This window comes from Odontesthes bonariensis, chromosome 9 (genome assembly GCF_027942865.1).
Source record: "Odontesthes bonariensis isolate fOdoBon6 chromosome 9, fOdoBon6.hap1, whole genome shotgun sequence".
Lineage (NCBI taxonomy): Eukaryota > Metazoa > Chordata > Actinopteri > Atheriniformes > Atherinopsidae > Odontesthes > Odontesthes bonariensis.
This window is the reverse complement of record NC_134514.1, coordinates 40,036,208-40,055,999: the sequence shown is the minus strand read 5'-3', so window position 1 is coordinate 40,055,999 and position 19,792 is coordinate 40,036,208. Positions and strand designations below refer to the sequence as shown.

At 43.1% G+C, this 19,792-nt stretch overlaps 1 protein-coding gene across 7 annotated transcripts in view; it reads left to right on the top strand.

Annotated features, from left to right (window-relative positions):
• Positions 1–19,792, top strand: part of LOC142388681 (protocadherin Fat 3-like) — a 248,293-nt gene that overhangs the window by 21,568 nt on the left and 206,933 nt on the right. For all 7 annotated transcript variants that reach the window (XR_012770319.1, XM_075474223.1, XM_075474224.1 and 4 more), the window contains exon 2: positions 11,693–15,016. Coding sequence is in view for 6 of the 7 variants with exons in the window: in XM_075474223.1 (XP_075330338.1) it covers positions 11,710–15,016 (3,307 nt within the window). In the remaining variant the exon portion in view is untranslated. The remainder of the gene's footprint in view (positions 1–11,692; positions 15,017–19,792) is intronic.

Sequence of the window (19,792 nt, the reverse complement as noted above, 5' to 3'; positions counted from 1 at the left end):
AAATCCTGCAGATACAATAGGCCTTCGCAGCGCTTAGCTGCTCGGGCCTAATAAAAAAGCTCTTCCCAAATACTTAAAATTTGGCATGATATGACTTGGCTTCGGAAAATCCTTAGCTTTCTCCAAAAGACAAACAGGTCAAGCTCTCACACAGGACATGTCCTAACTCTCCGTTGAACTACAAATAGGCTCTGTCCCTCTCTCACAGAACCGTAACTTTATACAGTATGTAATCTCTGATCATTGCATATTTTAAATTTTCTAATCCAAAAAACTAATTTGATTTTTTTATTTTTACAAAACATAATAGAATATGTAATGAACACTAAAACGTTTAATTGAAAACAAAATCCAGGTTTACAGTGTAGGGAGGGATGGGGAGGTTAGTTTAGCTCTGATATACTCGATAAATGGTTTCCAAATTCGATCAAATTTATCAGAGGGACCATGTATTGTGAATCTCAGTTTCTCTAGCTTACGATACTGCATCACCTCTCTCAGCCAATGAGTCCAGCTCGGCGGCTGAGGAGACTTCCAATGGAGAAGAATCAGTCTTCGTGCTAGCAAAGTAACAAATTTTGTCATTAATTTAGTTTAATCCCAGTGAGATTATTGTTGTTCTCTCCTGCTACACCAAAAATGGCTACCATAGGATCAGGCTCAATCACTATTTTGAAAACATCCGACAGTGTTCCAAAAATTGAGTTCCAATAGGTGGACAGTTTAGGACAATGCCAAAATGAGTGAGCAAGAGAAGCAGGTGATACTCTGCATCTATCACCGGTAGAGTCTACCCCTGAGAACATTGTCGAGAGTTTAACTTGAAATGAAGGCAGTACAGCACCCTGAACTGAATAGGACCATGCTGAGAACCGATAGAGGATGTATGGACCCCGTCTAAGGCCTTTCTCCACTGCTCCGCAGCCACAGCCATCCCCATGTCCCCCTCCCATGCAGATCTCAGCCAAGAGCTTCTTGAGGCAGAGTTCTTACTCTCCCAAATCAAGTGAAGGAAGGAGATAACAAAGCCCTGGGAGTTGGATACATTGTTGAAAACATTTAACATCTTACCTGTAAGCATTGTGTGAACTTACCATGGGGTGCATTTGATGGAATTAACATTAACACCATCTACCTTCTATTGTTGTGGAGAAAAAGGAGTTGGACTCACCGTGGTTAGCCTCTTATGGGGAATTTATTGATCAGAACGACACCGAGACATGTACATGGCGGCATGCACGGAAATTCCCTTTGACCTCAGTTTGTGACAATCTTTTATACACTTCTGTATCATTCAATGCGTACGTGGCCCAAATCCAATCTCTCTTCCGCACATCAACAAATTGGTCATTATGGATTGCTCAGAATTTAGCTATACTTTGTATAGTGACAATAAAGAAATATTGAATCAAATGTGCTAAGCAAATTGAGAACTTGAAGGGGGGGGGGGGGTAGATGGCGGGGGAGAGGAACAATTTATCAGGTGTTGTAGGTGATTTTGAACAGGTGGGTTTTGAGCTGGCTTTTGAATGAGGGGAGTGTATCGGAGTTCCGGATGGTGGGGGGCAGGGAGTTCCAAAGGGTAGGGGCAGCGATGGAGAACGCTCTGTCCCCAAGGGTGCGGTACTTGGTCTTGGTGATGGGAGTGAGGAGGTTTGCATCAGAGGAGCGGAGATGTCGAGTGGGGGAGTAGGGGTGGAGGAGGTTTGTAAGGTATGGAGGTGCAAGGCTACTGAGGGCTTTGTAGGTGATGAGAAGGATCTTGAAGTTGATTCGCTGTTTTATTGGAAGCCAGTGAAGTTGTTGAAGGATGGGAGTGATGTGTTCTCTGGAGGGGGAGTGAGTGAGCAGTCGGGCGGTCGAGTTTTGAACATATTGCAGTTTTTGAAGAGCAGAGGAGGGGAGGCCATATAGGATGCTATTGCAATAGTCGAGTCTGGAGGTGATGAAGGCATGGACGAGTGTTTCGGCAGCTGAGGGGGAGAGAGTAAGGCGAAGGCGTGTAATGTTGCGGAGGTGGAAGAAGGCTATTTTGGTAACCTGGTTTATGTGGGATTTGAAGGAGAGTGTGGGGTCCATGATGATGCCGAGATTTCTGACCAGGGGGGAGGGAGTGACGGAGTGACCATCAATGCAGAGTGAGAAATGCTGGGAGGTGGGGAGGGTGGATTTTGGGCCACAAATTATAATTTCAGTTTTATTGCTGTAGAGTTTGAGGAAGTTGTGATTCATCCAGGCTTTGATGTCAGTTAGGCAATTGGTGAGAGTGGAGAGAATGGCAGGAGTAATGGCAGTGGTGGTGATGTATAGCTGGGTATCGTCGGCGTAACAGTGGAAGTGAAGACCATGGTGGCAGATGATGTGACCTAGTGGGAGCATGTAGAGGATGAAGAGGATTGGTCTGAGCACTGAGCCTTGGGGAACTCCGTGTGAGACAGGGGCGGTGAGGGATTTGTGTTTGTTGATGGAGATGTAGTGGAGTCTTTCAGATAGGTAGGAGGTGAACCAGGAGAGAGCGGATTTGATGATGCCAATGGCTTGCAGATGGTTGAGGAGGATGGAGTGATTGATGCTGTCGAAGGCAGCACTGAGGTCGAGGAGGAGGAGAATGGTGAGGGAGCCGGAGTCCGAGGAGAGTAGGAGGTCATTGGTGACTTTTAAAAGTGCTGTTTCGGTACTGTGATGGGTTCTGAAGTAGGGCTGAACGATATGGACAAAATTTCATATCTCGATATTCATGCCAGATATCTCGATTACGATACGATATGACTACGGGTTTGGTGAAAACCAAGCATTTTTCAGAAAAATAAAAACATCATAAAACAAAAGAGTGCAGTTTTATTGATTAATTTTCGCCAAGCACGACCTGCACAACACCTCACTCTGGTTGACATCATCCTTTCTAAATCCAAAATACTTCCAAATAATGGAGGATGATTTATGTTTTGGCACAAAATTAGATTCTGCATTGCCACCGGCCGAATTATCTTCCGCGCTCATGTCACTTTTCTTTCGTTTCTTTCGTTTTGATTTCGCCGTGAATTCCCCGTGAATGTGTGTGGCTGTGTGCGTCTCAGTCTACTTCTCCCTCACGCCCACCCTCCTATGTTTGTCATTGGTTGGCTTCAGCTGTCGATCCACAGCAAGCGTGAAATAAGCTTTGTGGTTGGCTGGCGGTGGGGTGCGTTCAAGCGCAATCTTAAAAGTAATGTTTATGGTGACTGCCGGAGCTGTATAAGCAGGGCGAGCGCGGGGGAAATATATCGTTTATATCGTTGCTTTTTCGAAATTACTTTCTTGAATGTTCATATCTCGATATAGATACGACAACGATATATCGTTCAGCCCTATTCTGAAGCCAGATTGGAATGTTTCGTACAGGTTATTGGAGAGGAGGTATTGCTTTAATTGTGCTGCGACGGCTCTTTCCAGAATTTTTGAGAGGAATGGGAGGTTGGAGATGGGCCTGAAATTGTTGTGGTCGTCAGGGTCAAGGCCAGGTTTTTTAAGGAGGGGGGTGATGGCAGCAAGTTTAAGAGGAGAGGGGACGGTGCCGGAGGTAAGGGAGGAGTTGATGGTGTCCGTGATGAGTGGGGAGAGGGAGCTGAAACAGGCTTTGACATGCTCAGAAGGCATGGGGTCCAAAGGGGAGGTGGATGATTTCATGGTGGAGAGTATTTTGGAGAGGTCGGCTGTGGTTATGGGGGAGAAGATGGAAAGCTGGTGGTCGGGGGATGAGGGAAATGGAGGTTCAGAGTTGGGGGTGGTGGCAGTGGAGGTGACAAGCTGGTTGTGTATGTTATCGATCTTAGAGTGGAAAAATGATAGGAAGTTGTTGCACTTCTCCGGGGTGAATGTGGATGAGATATTGTCCTGGGGCCCGTTGCACAAAAGTAGGATAAGGGATTAAGCCGGGATATGTTGGCTATCCTGGATCAATTTATCCGTGATCCAGTTGCACAAAAGTGGGAAGTGGGATATGTTCAGACCTAAGTTACCATGGAGATTTATTCTGTGAAGCTAGCCTGCTCCAGACCAGGCTAAGTTCCAGGATCTCTTTAATCTCATACCTTATCTCAACGCCATTTGTGGCAGTCGCCACAAATGGAAACCAATATTTATTCCACTGCCTAGAACATATTGTCATATTGTCAGCACTATCATTATTGAAACATTTGTGATCATTAATTACAATCATTTTAGATAACTGATGATTTTAGACGAACCACTAGATAATTTAGTTTCCCACAGACTACACATAAAGTACATCACAATATAAATATAAATACACATTAGAGTACCATGATGTTCCTTTATTGAACAAGGATGAATCAAAGCAAGTAAACCATCAGCTCCTTTCAAAACTGAAGTCACACAGTGCTCTACAAGACAAAAAGCACAGAATCAAAGCATGCAGTTTGAGACAAACTGTTTGTAAAAATGGGCTATACAAATAAAATTGCCTTGCCTATACAGCACAAAAACCTAACAAAAATTCCTCTGCCATTGCAGGCCCAACTTAAATAAACATGCAATATTAATTAAAATAATTTAACACATATTGGTCTCTGACCAGCCGACCACAGTCGTCATCCGGGAAGATGGCAAGATTGTCCGAGTCTGAGAGCTGGCACTCTGGGGGCCCTCTCCTTTCTCAGGGAGGCCACAATGATATCACATGCCCTGTCTGGGCTGACTCTCAGGTGGGTCAGACACTGAAAGCGTGCCTTCAGTAGGCCAAATGTCATTTCGATCCGGGCCCTTGTTCTGCCATGGGCATGGTTGTATGCCAGTTGTGCCTCCAGAGGGTCTGCAAATGGAGTGAGCAGAAAAGGCTGGCAGGCATACCCTCTGTCACCCAGCAATACACCCAGGAATTCACCTCTGAAGACAAAATGTTACCATCACAACCTCATAAGTAGTGACATTCTTAACACAGCCATGATGTTAAAAGTGGTTATCAATAGAGGTTCTGTGGCTCACCTTGTGATAGGCGCCGATAGATCTCTGAGTTCCGAAACACTCGGGAGTCGTGGACCGAGCCTGGCCACTTTGCCACAACATTACTGAACAAATTGTTAGCATTGCAGACCATCTGAAATGATAAGATGTTAAACCAATTAATGCACAGTACAGGCAATGTGTGGGCAGGCACATTCTTAATAAAAAGTACACTTGTTAAGTATTTGTCAGGGGACTTACCATTCTGCAGGATGTTCTTATATTTTACTTTGACTTGCTGCCATGTCCGTTTTGGCCCAGTCATGTTAAATCTACACGCACAAAAACACACACACACACACACAATGAAACAGTGGAGGAGCATGGAGTTACATTTAGATAATTTCACTCACATGCAGTCAATTTCAACTTATTCATAATCAAAGTAGGCTACAAATATGATTTCAAATATCGTCACCTTCCTAAAATAATCGCAGAAGTCATTTTTTCAGGTTTTTCAGGAAACACAAAAAACTCCCCCCAAAAGTGAAATGATAGCATAAAATAATAATTTCAGTCAGTAAGTATGTATCAAAGGATGCTTGACATAAGAACTCTTATTGTTTTTCATAAAAACTAAGATTAAATAAATGACTTAGGCATTTTTTGGACCACACCTTTGATGCCAAAAAAATTACTTGGGCAATTATTTTAGGAAGGTGACGATATGTTAATTAACATTTTATTTGGATTGTAGCCTAATTGTGATAGTTTCAGTGGAGTGGTGAGTGTGTATTTGTGCACTACTTACGCATTGAGGCTGTCAGCAATGGTTTGCCACGCTTGCTCCCTTTGTTTTTTAACTCTGACAGTATTTCCTTTTTGTTTTATTTTCTCCTTCACCCCTTCATAGGTTTCCATTAATAATTCTTGCTCCGCTGGGGAGAAATACGCTGCCCTTTTTGCCATGGTGAATCAGTGAATCTATGATCGATCGTGGGGTCTATTTAAGCAAGCCGTGTGCAGCACTTATCCAGGATTAGTTTCACCTGGCTTGATGAATCCGTGTCTGCTCATCCTGGCTTGGCCTTTGTGCAACCAACTAAGCCTGGGCGCCCATGTTTTGGATTCCTTGAACCTGGCTAAGTAATTCATCCTGGATGTCTAAATCCTACTTTTGTGCTACGGGCCCCTGGGGTTTGAGGAGTTTGTTTATTGTTGAAAAGAGAGTGCGTGGGTTGGAGGATCCAGAGTGAATGATGCCAGAATAGTAAACAGAGCGGGCTTTGTTAAGTGCAGATTTGTAGAGGTGCATAAGATCTTTGTAGGCGAGGGCGTGAATTGTGAGACCAGTTTTCTTGATTAATCGTTCTAACTGTCTGAGTTGTTTTTTGAGTTTGTGAAGTTCCGGGGTGAACCACGGGGATGAGTGAATGAAAGTGACAGTTTTGGTTTTCAAGGGGGCCAGTTTGTTGAGAGAGTTAGACAGCGTGTTGTTGTAGATGTTGACGAGGTCCATGGGGGTTGGATTGGTAGAGAGGGGGAGGCCGGAGAGAGTGCTAGATATGCAGGTGGAGAGAGCGACTGGGCAGACGGACTTAAGGTTGCGGAAAGTTATTGTGCGGTCCTGTTTTGGTTGGGGGGCGGGAATGTCAATAGCGAGTGTGATGGCCAGGTGGTCGGAGATGGAGAGGTCGGTGCTAGAGATGTTGTGTATGTGGAGGCCGGTAGAGCAAACCAGATCTAGGATGTGTCCACCTTTATGGGTGGGGAAATTGATGTGTTGGGTGAAGCTGAAGCAGTTGAGTAGGTCCAGAAAGTCCATGGCATGTTTACAGTCCGGGGAGTCAATGTGGAGGTTGAAATCACCAAGGAGTAAAACAGATGGCGAGATGGAGGACAGTGCAGTGATGAATTCAGAGAGGTCTGATAGGAATAATGGATTGGGCTTGGGGGGGGCGGTAGATAATTGAAATTATGAGAGGTTTAGGGCCAGGGAGTTTGAAAGCCAGGTGTTCAAAAGATTTAGCGGCAGGGATGGAGAGTGGGCGGGGTTGGAGGTCGTGATGGTAGATGGCAGCAATGCCCCCTCCTTTGCCCTCGGAACGTGGGTTGTCCAGGTATGAAAATCCAACAGGGGTAGTTTGGTTGAGTGAAAAGTAATCCAAGGGTTTTTGCCAGGTTTCATTTAGATGGTCGAGTTGTTTGTCGATGATAAATTCATTGAGAATAAGACTTTTATTGTTGAGGGATCTTGTGTTGAAGAGGGCGAGTTTCAGGTACTTTTGTTTTGGAATTGATGGGGCGGAAGTAGGGATAGGGCGGAGGTTACAGGTGTTGGCGTTTGGCCCGTTCTGATGACGTGTGTTGTTGTGATGACGCGATGAGGAAGTGCGTGAGCCGGTGCGGGAGCCGGTGCGTGAGCTGCGGTAAGACCACAACGAAGGAATCCCGCCCATGGTGGCGGAACCAAAAACAAACTTAAGGCGGGAGCCTCGGTGAATGTAGCGAGGACGGAGAAGAAGTCGATGCAGTTCCAGTTTGGCAGTGAGCTCGGTGGAAGGGGGCAACTGGGAAATCAGCTGGCGGAGCTGCATGGATGTATAGCGGAGCTCCATGACCGAGGCTGTGAGGAGGCAAACACTGCTGGAGGTGGACGGCGGCTGCAAAGCGCAAAAAGAGAGATGATGGACCAGGACCAACAGCCACAGCGTGGCAGATGGAGAGACCAGCCCACCTGGGCCCGAAATCAATTCAGGCACAGACAAACGCAAAGCCGGCCAGCTCAGGGAGCCTGCTTGGGTCGGAGGCAGCGGTCCCAGCCAGCCAGGAGCTAACCGCACCGAGACAGATGGAAATCTGCCCGGATCTCTACCCTCAACCGAGTGTCGATGGAAGACGTCTGCTGAACGGGAGCTAGGTATAGCTCGGAAAGGAAGGCAGCGGCCCCGGCCAGTAGAGAGGGCCAGTTAGCTGCACCGGTACAAGTGGAGGCCCCTCCGGGTTTACCTTTAACCTTTAGTCGTACGGCGATGGATCCAGAGGTAGAAGTTTTTCAACATCGGTAAGTGACCGAGCTAACGCACTCAGCACCGAGAAGGATTTTGAAGCAGTTGCCCAGCAACACCGTGTAATTTCGTAAAAGTTAGCTTTGATCAGCCGGTTGAGAAGCAGATTTGAAAAGGTAGGTAGCTACTGGAAGCAGTGACTAAAAAAAGTATATCAAAAAACAAAAAACAACAGCAAAAGAGAGAGCTTTTAGAGGGAGAAGCGGCAGCCAAAATACGTCAGCGTCCTCTCGCCATGTTTGTTACCAGTTTTGGTTTGGTCCCAGTGCCACTCTTCCCATTTTAACATCTGTTGCCATTCAACATCTAGGACCACAATGGAAATAAGCTTCCGAGCTTTATTGTGTTATCCTGGCGCTCTGTTTTTTTTTTTTTAATTTAAGTATGTGGTGCGGTTTATATGGAACTTAATCATGTATTTATTTTTTTAATATGAACGGAGAATGTCAAATAAAATCAATCAATCAATCAATACCATGGCAATCTTATGCATCTAGTAATGTTTGTATGCATGAAATATATCTATATGTATATATCAATATCATATTATCTAAACATGAAGTTTAAAAAAGAAGAGGAAAGCATTGAAAGATAAAAGAAAAGCAGTAATTAAAATCTAATAAATAAGACCATGAAACAGGTTGATTTAAGCTAGGGCAATTAAAGAAAAACTATTTAATTGACTGATTGCTTTCCTGGATCATCACATGTGAGATTACTGGCAAATAAAATGGAAAGTTTGAAGCCCTGATGAGGATACAGCAAAAAATCTGGAAGGCAGTTTTATTTTTTTCACTGGGACACGGCTGCAGAAACATCTCTTAAAGGGATAGTTCGCCTCTTTTGACATGAAGCTGGATGACATCCCATATTAGCAACATCATTTATGAACATTTTCTTACCCCCCGCTGCGTCCTGTGAGCCGAGTTCCAGCCTCATTTTGGCGTTGACGAAGATAGTCCGGCTAGTTGGCTGGGGTTTAAAAAATAAAGCGTCTTGCTTGTCAAAACAATATGCGTTCAAAAGAGTAATACATTTGCATCACAAAGTCGTTCAGCAAAAAAAGTCAGACCTCACAATTTCTTGGTGCTATTTCTCTCTCCCTTCATATCAATGCGTTCAGCCAACTGCAGACAGCCGCACCTGTTATGGTGTTTCCTGCTCGGAAGCAGGGGACTGCTCGGTCTGCTCTTGTTGTGGAGAAATTAGAGTCGAATCCCGCGCTGGTCAGCCGTCCATTGGGGAGTTTATTGAACAAACCGTCACAGCAAATGTGCATACAGAATGTACAAAATGTCCGACGAGCTCATCTAGTGACACCCTTTTATACCGTTTTATCATAACAAGTGTACGTGGCCCTCTCCGGAGGCGCCTAGCTTTCGCAGTTTATCATAAACACGCTCCTTCTAACTATCAACAATATTCTGAACCAGTCAACAAGGCCCAGGATGTAACTAGGCCAGAAGTCATGAACATGTCATGACATCCTTCTCCCACACTCTTCGGTCGGTTTACACAGCCCATAGTGATACAATGATAATTGTTTTGTATATGGGAGTATCGTCCATTGACTCTTTTGGGCTTTCACATGCGCGCGCCTACCGACAAGAAGTAAGTGACATGCTGTTTATAAAGTTGTTTTGCAACGTCCCCATGCCAGTAATGTGAGAACCATGCATATGGTTTTGATGGTAAGGCTTGTGACTTTATTTTCGGATGGTTTATAAAGTGGTGTGACGTTTCTGCAGTGTGCAAGTTGTTGTTTTACGTGGAAGGTTTATTATTGCCCATTGGCCACCACGTATTTAGCTAGCATGACAAGCTGCGCAAACAGCGCAATCGCCGCACAGGGAGCGCCGATTTGCACCAGTCTGTGTCCTACTGTCAGTATTTGACAACCTCTAGCAATGGGATTGCGCTTCAAATGCCCCGGAGTTCCCCTTTAAGAGCATAGTATTCCGGTTAATTTTGAACACTAAGAAATGAAGGTCTCATCATACAGTCCCTCTGGCTGAACCAATACAAAACACGTATCTAAAGCAGACAACACATACATGTCATCCTCGGCCCTCAGTCTATGTTAAACCTGACTAAACAAATGATGAAATGGATTTTTTTTTTTTAAAGGTTTTATATATCCAATTGCTTATAACAGCACAGCATATAATTAGTATTCCATGCCAGCCATCTTAAAATTATTTTATTATTTAATCATCTTAATTTATGCAGTAGGCTAATTAATCTTACCGAACAAATAATAACTTTAAAAAGTCAAACCCTTGTACTATTGTTAATATTTCTTAATATTACTACTGCATGTTGCATTTTACAGGTAAAATGTTTAGAGTTTAGCTGCTTAACTACTATAATCATTATTTAATTCAATTTGTACACATTGTACTGAGCAACACAAATTGGGTATAGATAAAAGATGTTGCAACTTGAATAACATTTGCTAACATCAGCCCTACCAAGTAACTCTATTTCTTCTCTCCCATGCTCCATACTTACTTGCCCCGTATCTTTTTGTGGAACTTCCACATATCGCCCCACTCACTTCTTGGATGCTGCTAACATTGACATGAACTTGTGCTGTATGGCTGTTGCTGAAGATTTCAGTAAGTTTATGGCATTTAGCAGCTTTACCCTCTAAATGTCGCTTTTTTTTTCTTGCCTTTTCATCCCCACCCTTTTCTTTACGTTTTTTACCAGTGTTATCCATATTTCATATGGTCACTTTACTACTATATTCTTCTTCTTCTTCTGCTCCTTAATTGGTGGGCACAGGCAGATTGGCATCCAACTTAAAGGTGCATTACTGCCACCTACCGGACTCTAGTGTGAAACAGTAGACTAGCAGCGGAAAAAACAGGTGATTACTGCGTGGTGCGAGTACTGCGCCGGGCAGCCGCCCGCCGTCCTGGAGTACTGGCTGTTCTGTGATTCTCCAGAACACACAGATGGCCAGTCCACCCCTGTCTCTGTGTCATCCACAGCTTGAGATGACAAAATGACAAAATTTACTTTTGTCTGTATTGAGAGCAAATTCATTATTAATGAATATATCTTGACAATCAACAAAACATTGATGAATAGAAAAAGTACAAAGGTGAACCTTACAGCAAGTTACTGGAGATGATATTTGATCTTTGTATATTGGAGAACATATTTAATACATTTAAAGCTGTTTCTCAATTTTTTTTTAATCTTAAATATGCCTAATTTAATGTGTGGGAAATATGAGGTTGTTTTTGCATTCTTATACATGCATGTTTTTTGCTAGGTCAGCCCTCATTGCCACTTTACTGGAAATTATACTGGGAGTTGTGGATATGTAGCAAGTTTATTGATCTATTCATCCATTGTCTATCCGCTTAATACAAACTGCCAGTGAGGGGCTAGCTAGAGCGTACCCCAGCCAGTCCATCACAGAGACAAACAACCATGCACACTCACACTCACTCCGAGGGTCAATTATCCAAATGTGTTTTTGGATGGTGGGAGGAAGCCACAATATCTGGAGAGAACCAATGCATGCATGGGAAGAACATGTAAACTCAACAGGAAGGCCCTAGCCATGATTCTAATCAGAAATCTAGCATATTGATTTTCTTAGTAGTTGTTGTTCCCCCCCTGTAGCTAACCTGTGTCTCACCACATCTGTCTTTCTCTTTTTGTCTCAGGATGGAATTATAATGGGATGGATTTGAATATGGCCAAATGGACAGGCATGCATGCCCGTCTCCAAGGCCTGGCTTTTCTGCTGGTGTGCTTGATCTTCAAGTCATCAGTCTGCTATGACCAGAACACCTATGAAGATCCTGAGGATAGATCCAACTTCAGCTTCACTCAGTCTGTCTACCATGCTACAATTTATGAAAACTCAGCGGCACGCACCTATGCCAACAGTAAAATTAAAATGGGAATTTACATGGACAAGGTCTCCTGGGAGATTCGATATAGAATCACTTCAGGAGATGACGAAGGTTTTTTCAAGCCAGAGGAGTATGTTCTAGGTGACTTCTGTTTCTTGCGTATAAGGACCAAGGGAGGCAATGCAGCTATATTGAACCGAGAGATTCAGGATAATTATGTATTGACAGTGAAAGCTTATGTCAAGGGAGAAGCTCTTCTTGAGGCCTGGACTAAAGTCAGCATCCAGGTGTTGGATATGAATGACCTACGGCCCTTATTTTCACCCACGACATACTCTGTCACCATAGCAGAGAACACCCCTCTCAGGACAAGCATAGCACAAGTTACTGCCACAGATGCAGACATTGGCTCCAATGGAGAGTTTTACTTTTTTTTCAAGGAGGAAATGGAACTGTTTGCAGTACACCCAACTAGTGGTGTGGTATATCTGAGTGGAAATCTTAATGTCGATGGGAAGAACCGATATGATTTAGAAATCCTGGCAGTGGACCGTGGAATGAAGCTGTATGGAAATAATGGGGTTAGCAGCACAGCTAAGCTTTTTGTTCATGTAGACCGTGTAAATGAGTATGCCCCAATTATGAATGTAATCACCCTCAGCACCTCAAGGTTAGATAAAAATCCTGTATATGCCATGGTCACTGTTGAGGACCTGGATGAAGGCTTAAATGGAGAAATTGATTCAGTTATCATAGTGGGTGGCGAACCTTCTGGACAGTTTTTTGTAGAAAAATATGGAGAAAGTGAGTTTGCTGTAAAAGCTTCTGAGACATTAAACTGGGAGTCTTTCCCTTATGGCTGTGACCTTATATTGCAGGCTAAAGATAGAGGAACCCCACAGAAGTTATCTGCTGAGAAGGTTGTCCACATAATGTTAAAGAAATGGCAGAATGAGGAAGCTTATTTTGAGAAAGATTTGTATGATATTAGTTTAAATGAATTTTCACCACCAGGCACCATTGTAGGTGCTATTAAAATAAGGCCAGAGCCTGACGATGCAGAATATATCTTGTCACCTTGTGCAGATTCAGCTTTTTTTCAAATGAATAGCCTAACAGGTGTAATCTCCACCACTGGCAGCTTCACTCAGGTATCCCAGGATGTTTTTTATCTTGAGGTACTGGAAAAAGTCAGTGATCTCAGGGTAAAAGTGCAGATATCTATTGAGGATGCCAATGATAAAACACCAACATTTGCTCAGACCTCCTATGAAGTTTTTGTTAATGAAAATCTACCAGTCGGGACCAATGTATTAACACTATCTGCAGTGGATAAAGATAAAGGTGAAAATGGATATATAACTTACAGCATTCCCAGCCTTCAGCCATTACCTTTCAAAATAAATCAGTTTTCTGGTGTTATCAGAACCAATACAGATTTGGACTTTGAATCCTCACCAGAAATCTTTGTGTTTGCTGTCAGAGCTTCTGATTGGGGGTCACCTTACAGGCGAGAGAGTGAAGTCAGTGTAACAATCCACTTGGAAAATGTAAATGATAACCAGCCACTGTTTGAGAAAGTAGCCTGCCAGGGGTTTATTGCTGCGGATTTCCCAATAGATGAAGTCATTATTACAATGTCTGCGATTGATATAGATGAGTTAGAGCTTGTAAAATATAAAATAATTTCAGGTAATGAGCAGGGGCACTTTGACCTCAACCCTAATTCAGGGGTCCTTACATTGCGACATTCCCTTGCCACATTCAGTCCAAGAAATGGTATCTTTAGTTTGAAAATAGCTGCCACAGATGGTGAGAAAGTTTCTGATCCTACATTTGTCAATATTTCTGTTGTTCATGGAAAATCATTTCCCAAGCATTTTACTTGTAAAGAAACAAGGGTAGCCCTAAAATTAGCAGAAAAGTTACTCAAAAAGTCTAAAGCTACCACCAAAGTTAAAATTGAGGAAGATTTCGTTGATCTTTTTTCTTTCAATAGGCAAACACCCCAGTTTGACAAAACATTTCCCACAGCTGTTGCTGTGCAGGAAGACCTAACGGTTGGCTCAAGTGTTTTCAAGGTGAATGCATATGATGGGGATACAGGTTTTAATGGTCAGATTCTATACTCTATTTCCGATGGAAACAGTGACAGCTGTTTCACCATTGACATACAGACTGGCCTTATTAGTGTTTTTCTACCCATGGACAGAGAAAAGAGAGATCATTATCTCCTTAACATAACTATCTATGACCTTGGTGTCCCTCAGAAAATGGCATGGCGTTTGCTTACTGTCCACATAGAGGATACAAATGATAATATACCCCTGTTTTTGCAAGAAGGCTATCAAGTGGTCATACCCGAAAACACTGCCATAGGTACAGATATCATCCAGGTTGAGGCAACTGACAAAGATCTTGGACCCAATGGGGAGATTGTATATTCTTTTTTGACAAGAACCACCCAATTTAGTATCAACTCCACTAATGGAATAGTGTATGTTGCTGGTCAGCTAGACAGGGAGTTAGTGTCTACTTTTAACCTGAAGATTGAAGCTTGGGACAGAGCAGACAGAGGGAGCCGCAAGTTTTCTGTGACAACACTGAAGATTATATTGGAAGATGTAAATGACTGTCCCCCACTATTTATTCCAAGTGTGTACAAAGCTAGGGCTCTGGAAGATGTTCCAGTGGGAACTGTTGTGGCTTGGCTAGAAACACAGGACCCAGATCTAGGGTTGGGAGGTCAGGTCAGGTACTCTCTTGTTAATGACCACGATGGATGGTTTGAATTAGATAGGGTCAGTGGAGCGATTAGGCTCACAAAGGAACTTGACTATGAGACCCAACAGTTCTACAACCTCACTGTGAAAGCCAAAGACAAAGGAAGGCCTGTTTCTCTTCTCTCTGTCACATTTGTGGAGTTGGAAGTAATAGATGTGAACGAAAACCTCTACGCTCCATACTTTTCCCACTTTGCCCTAAGGGGATTGGTTAAAGAGGATGCCCGCATTGGAACTACTTTACTCCAAGTCACTGCTAATGATGATGATACTGGTAGAGATGGAGAAATCCACTACGCTATTCGTGATGGAAGTGGGCTTGGCCGATTTTCCATAGATGAAGAAACAGGTGAGTTTTCTTTAAAAATTTTGTTGTGTATATCAGACTTTTTAATCAGTCAGTACTGAGAGGTGTGTTGTGGAAACTTTCTTAAAGTGATGGTTCGGAGTAGATTCACCCTAGGGTCATTTGAACCATGACATCCAGCCAAGTAGCCCACCCGAAGTTTTTCCGATATTGGCTGAACATCAGCCGAGTTACTCAGTTATCCCGAATAGCTTAGTACAAGCGCTAACGGACCCTGGCAGTATCTTCAAAATTACCACACTAAAATCACATGCCATGACACCCAACTTCTACAGTAGTACAAATATGGTCTGTACTCACAAAACGATGCATTTGGAAGTTTGTACATAGTCCAGGAGTTTATTATTATCAACACAAGCCTAATAGCTTCTCTGCTGCTAAAGCTGCGTCGACGTCACTTCCTTGATCTGGGAGCTTCAATGTAAGATCCGAACCATCACTTTAAGTGAATCTGAATAAAAGAACAATTATGTTGTCTTTCATTAATTTATTTCTTCCAAGACATGTATGTCAATCATACAGAAATCATTGCAGTCTGCAGAGTGAGAATAAAAAGACAGCACCTCCAGGGAGTCATTTATACCCTTAGCAAAAAGTAGTTTATTCAAGTGTACTACGAGTATACTTATTTTCTATTAAAACTGAGCCAGTATACTTGAAGATACTTTTTATATACTATATTTTACATACTTAAGAATAGTATAATGAAGTATACTTGGCTTATATTGAAAAGTATGAAGAAAAGTCTAAGACTAAGTGCATTAATACTAAGACTTACACTTATATACTTTAATAATAAAGCTTATACTTGTATTTTAGTTAAAACCATTGGTGTTACAGGCACTGTTTGGAAAAAAAAGCATTTGCAGTATGTATTTGTTTTTGTTACCATACACATTTATACATACATATATACATATACCATACAATTATTCTGTGAAAATATCTCATTACAATGTGGACACCCGCAGGTTATAATCTGGTGCAGCCTATACAAGTACAAAATGGATTTTCTTTTTAAAATTAGAGGGTGCGGCTTATATTCAGGTGCGCTCTTTGCAATTTTCCATACTGACTGACCTTCAGTTCTTAAAGTAATGATGGAATGTCGTTTCTATTCACTTAGCTGATTGGTTCTTGCCATAATATGAATTCTAAGAGTTGTCAAATAGGGCTGTCAGGTGTGTGCCAACCTGACTTCTGCACAACACAACTGATGGTCCCAACCCCATTAAGAAGGCAAGAAATTCCACAAATGAACCCTGACAAGGCACACCTGTGAAGTGAAAACCATTTCAGGTGACTACATCATTAAGCTAATTGAGAGAAGGCCAAGGGTTTGCAGGGCTGTCAACAAAGCAAAGGGTGGCTACTTTGAGGAATCTAAAATATGAAACGTATTTAGAGTTATTTCACATTTTTTTGTTTATTACATAATTCCATGTGATCATTCATAGTTTTGATGCCTTCAGTGACAATCAACAATGTAAATAGTCATGAAAATAAAGAAAAAACATTCAATTCTTAAATATTTTTTACGCCTTTATTGTATAGGACAGTGGAGAGAGACAGGAAGCAGGGGGCAGAGAGAGGGGGAATAACACGCAGCAAAGGGCCGTCCGATGCGGGATTCGAACCGGGGCCAGCTGCAGCGAGGACTATAGCCTCTGTACATGGGGCGGCTGCTTAACCCACTACGCCACAGACCGCCCTGTGTGTCCAAACTTTTGACTGGTATTGTACACCAAAACAACTGCACAGTCATCAGAGTATTTCTGTTGATGACAGGACTCTTAGGTATACTGGAAGGTGTACAGAGTTAAGAGAAACGAAGAGAATGTGGTGCTCATGTGCTGCTCAGTCTCACAAACTATGGTCTGTTTGTCAGGTAGTCAACAATCTAGGTGGTTGTGGAGGCATCCAACTGTATTTTCTACAGGTTCATACCAGTGCAGGCTAAATTGTAATAAAATCACTGGAGAAATCAAAAAGCGTTATCCACACTATGCTGCATTCTTTGTCCAGATAAGAGTGGGCTCACTGAAGCTCAGATGATGGCAGGCAGATGATAGCATCTTTAAAACCCACCATAGCACGACAAGCAAACTTTAGTGGGTCTTGGAAGGTTCTCATTTGCTTTCTAAGATGAGCCAATAACAGTCTCTCTGGGACATTTATGATATGGGAAGTTAGGGCAACTATCACTGAGGACAGATGCATGAGATTTTTTAAGTACTGGAACAAGGCAGGGTGTCTTCCACAGCACTGGAACTTTATGTTCTCCCTTCTTCTGAGCTCCCCAATGCTCCCCAATCTATTTTGTTTGTAAGTAAGTAAGTAAAGTTTATTTATATAGCACTTTTCGCAGAAAAGGATTCACAAAGTGCTTCACAGTGAGATCAGAATAAAAAACAAGGAAAAAAAACACTGAACACACAGCTACACATACACATCAAAACACAACATCAAACATAAAACAAAATGTCATGAAAAACCTTCACCTTAACTAAAGGTCTGTCTAAACAGCAAGGTCTTCAGCTGCTTTTTAAAAGGCTCCACAGAGTTTAAAGTGCGCAAAGAAAGTGGCAGTGCGTTCCACAGTCTCGGGGCCACTGATTGAAGGGCTCGATCCCCTCTGGTTTTAAAGTGCGTGTGCGGAATGACCAGCAGGCATTTGTCAGAGGATCTTAAAGAACATGCAGGATTATAAAGTGTCAGCAGCTCAGAAATATAGGCAGGGGCCTGATTATTCAGAGCTCTAAAAGTGAGCACTAGAATTTTAAAATGAATCCTGACACGGACTGGGAGCCAGTGTAGTTCAGCTAAAACCGGTGTGATGTGATTCGTTTGCTTGTGATCTAATATTTCCTATCAGTATTGAAGGAAGACCTGAGGGGTGTTCCGTGAAGCTGGATTAATTCAATTCAAATTCAATTCAAAAATACTTTATTTATCCCAGAGGGAAATTAAATGTTGATGTAGCTCAATTAAATCAAGGAGTTATTATAGATGCTGATGGCTGTGGGCAGGAAAGATTTCCTGTAGCGGTCCGTTTTGCATCCAAACTGAAGAAGCCTTTGACTGAAGAGACTCTGTTTTCCGATAACAGTCTCATGGAGAGGATGTTCAGGGTTGTCCATAATTCTCTTGATTTTATGCAAAATCCTTCTTTGCATTATTGTCTCCAGAGGTTCCACAGTCGTCCCCAGAACAGAACCAGCCTTCCTTATCAGGTTGTTGAGTCTTTTTAGGTCCCTGGTTCTGATGCTGCTGCCCCAATAGATGACGCAAGAGGAAATGACGCTCTCAACAACAGACTTGTAGAAGATCTGCAACATCTTGTTGCAAACCTTGAAGGACCTTAGCTTCCTCAAAAAGTACAGTCTGCTCTGTCCTTTCTTGTAGATGGCTTCACTGTTGTGTCTCCAGTCCAGTCTGTTGTCCACATGAACACCAAGGTATTTATATTCCTCAACCACCTCCACTTCTTCTCCCATGATGGAAACAGGGTTTGATCTGACCCTGTTTCTCCTGAAATCTACAATCATCTCCTTTGTTTTGTTAACATTCAAGATGAGATGATTGTTCCCACACCATGCCACAAAGCGGTCCACCAGCTCTCTGTACTCAGCTTCTTGTCCATCTCTGATACACCCGACAACTGCAGAGTCATCTGAATATTTCTGTAGATGACAGGAGTCTGACTTGTACTGGAAGTCTGAAGTGTACAGAGAGTACAGTCCCCTGTGGTGCTCCTGTGCTGCTGATCACCTGGTTAGACACACAATTCTTCAGTCTGACAAACTGTGGTCTGTTTGTCAGGTAGTCATTAATCCAGGTGATTGTTGAGGCCTCCACCTGAGTCTTCTGGAATTTCAGACGAAGCAGATCAGGCTGGATTGTATTAAATGCACTGGAGAAATCAAAGAACATGATCCTCACAGTGCTGCCTGCTTTGTCCAGATGACAGTGGGTTTGTTGAAGCAGGTGTATGATAGCGTCTTCAACTCCAACTCCATGGCGATAAGCAAACTGCAGGGGGTCCTGATATGTGCTGGTTTGCTTACACAGGTGGGTCAACAGGAGTCTCTCCAGGACCTTCATGATGTGGGATGTCAGGGCAACAGGTCTGTAGTCATTGATGTCTGAAGGATGAGTTTTCTTTGGTACCGGAACCAGACAGGATGTCTTCCACAACAGTGGTACCTTCTCTTGGGTCAAGCTAAGGTTGAAAAGGTGTTGCAGAATCCCACAGAGCTGCTCTGCACAGGCCTTCAGGACTCGGGGGCTGACACCATCTGGGCCTGCAGCCTTGTTCCGGTTCAGTCTCTCCAACTGCCTCTTCACCTGACTTCTAGAAACAGAAAAGTGGGAGGGGGAGGCAAAGGGGACAGCAGCATCTCCTGATTGGGTTGAAGACAAACTAGTGGAAGCAGAAGAATCCATGACTGAGGTGGAGGTGGAGATGTTACAGGAAAGCTGTGAGTCAGAGGAGGGTGGGATGTCTCTTTGGCTGGGAACAGGAGGGGAGGATGGTGAGCTTGTTCCTGAACTGAACCTGTTGAAGAATGTGTTCAGCTCATTTGCTCTGTCCAGACTTCCATCCATCCGATCCTCCCTCTGTTTGAGGCCTGTGATCTTCTTCATTCCTGACCACACATCTCTGATATTGTTCCTCTGCAGTTTACTCTCAAGCTTCTTTCTATACACCTCCTTGCTCTCTCTGATCTTGACTTTGAGCTGCTTCTGTATACTCCT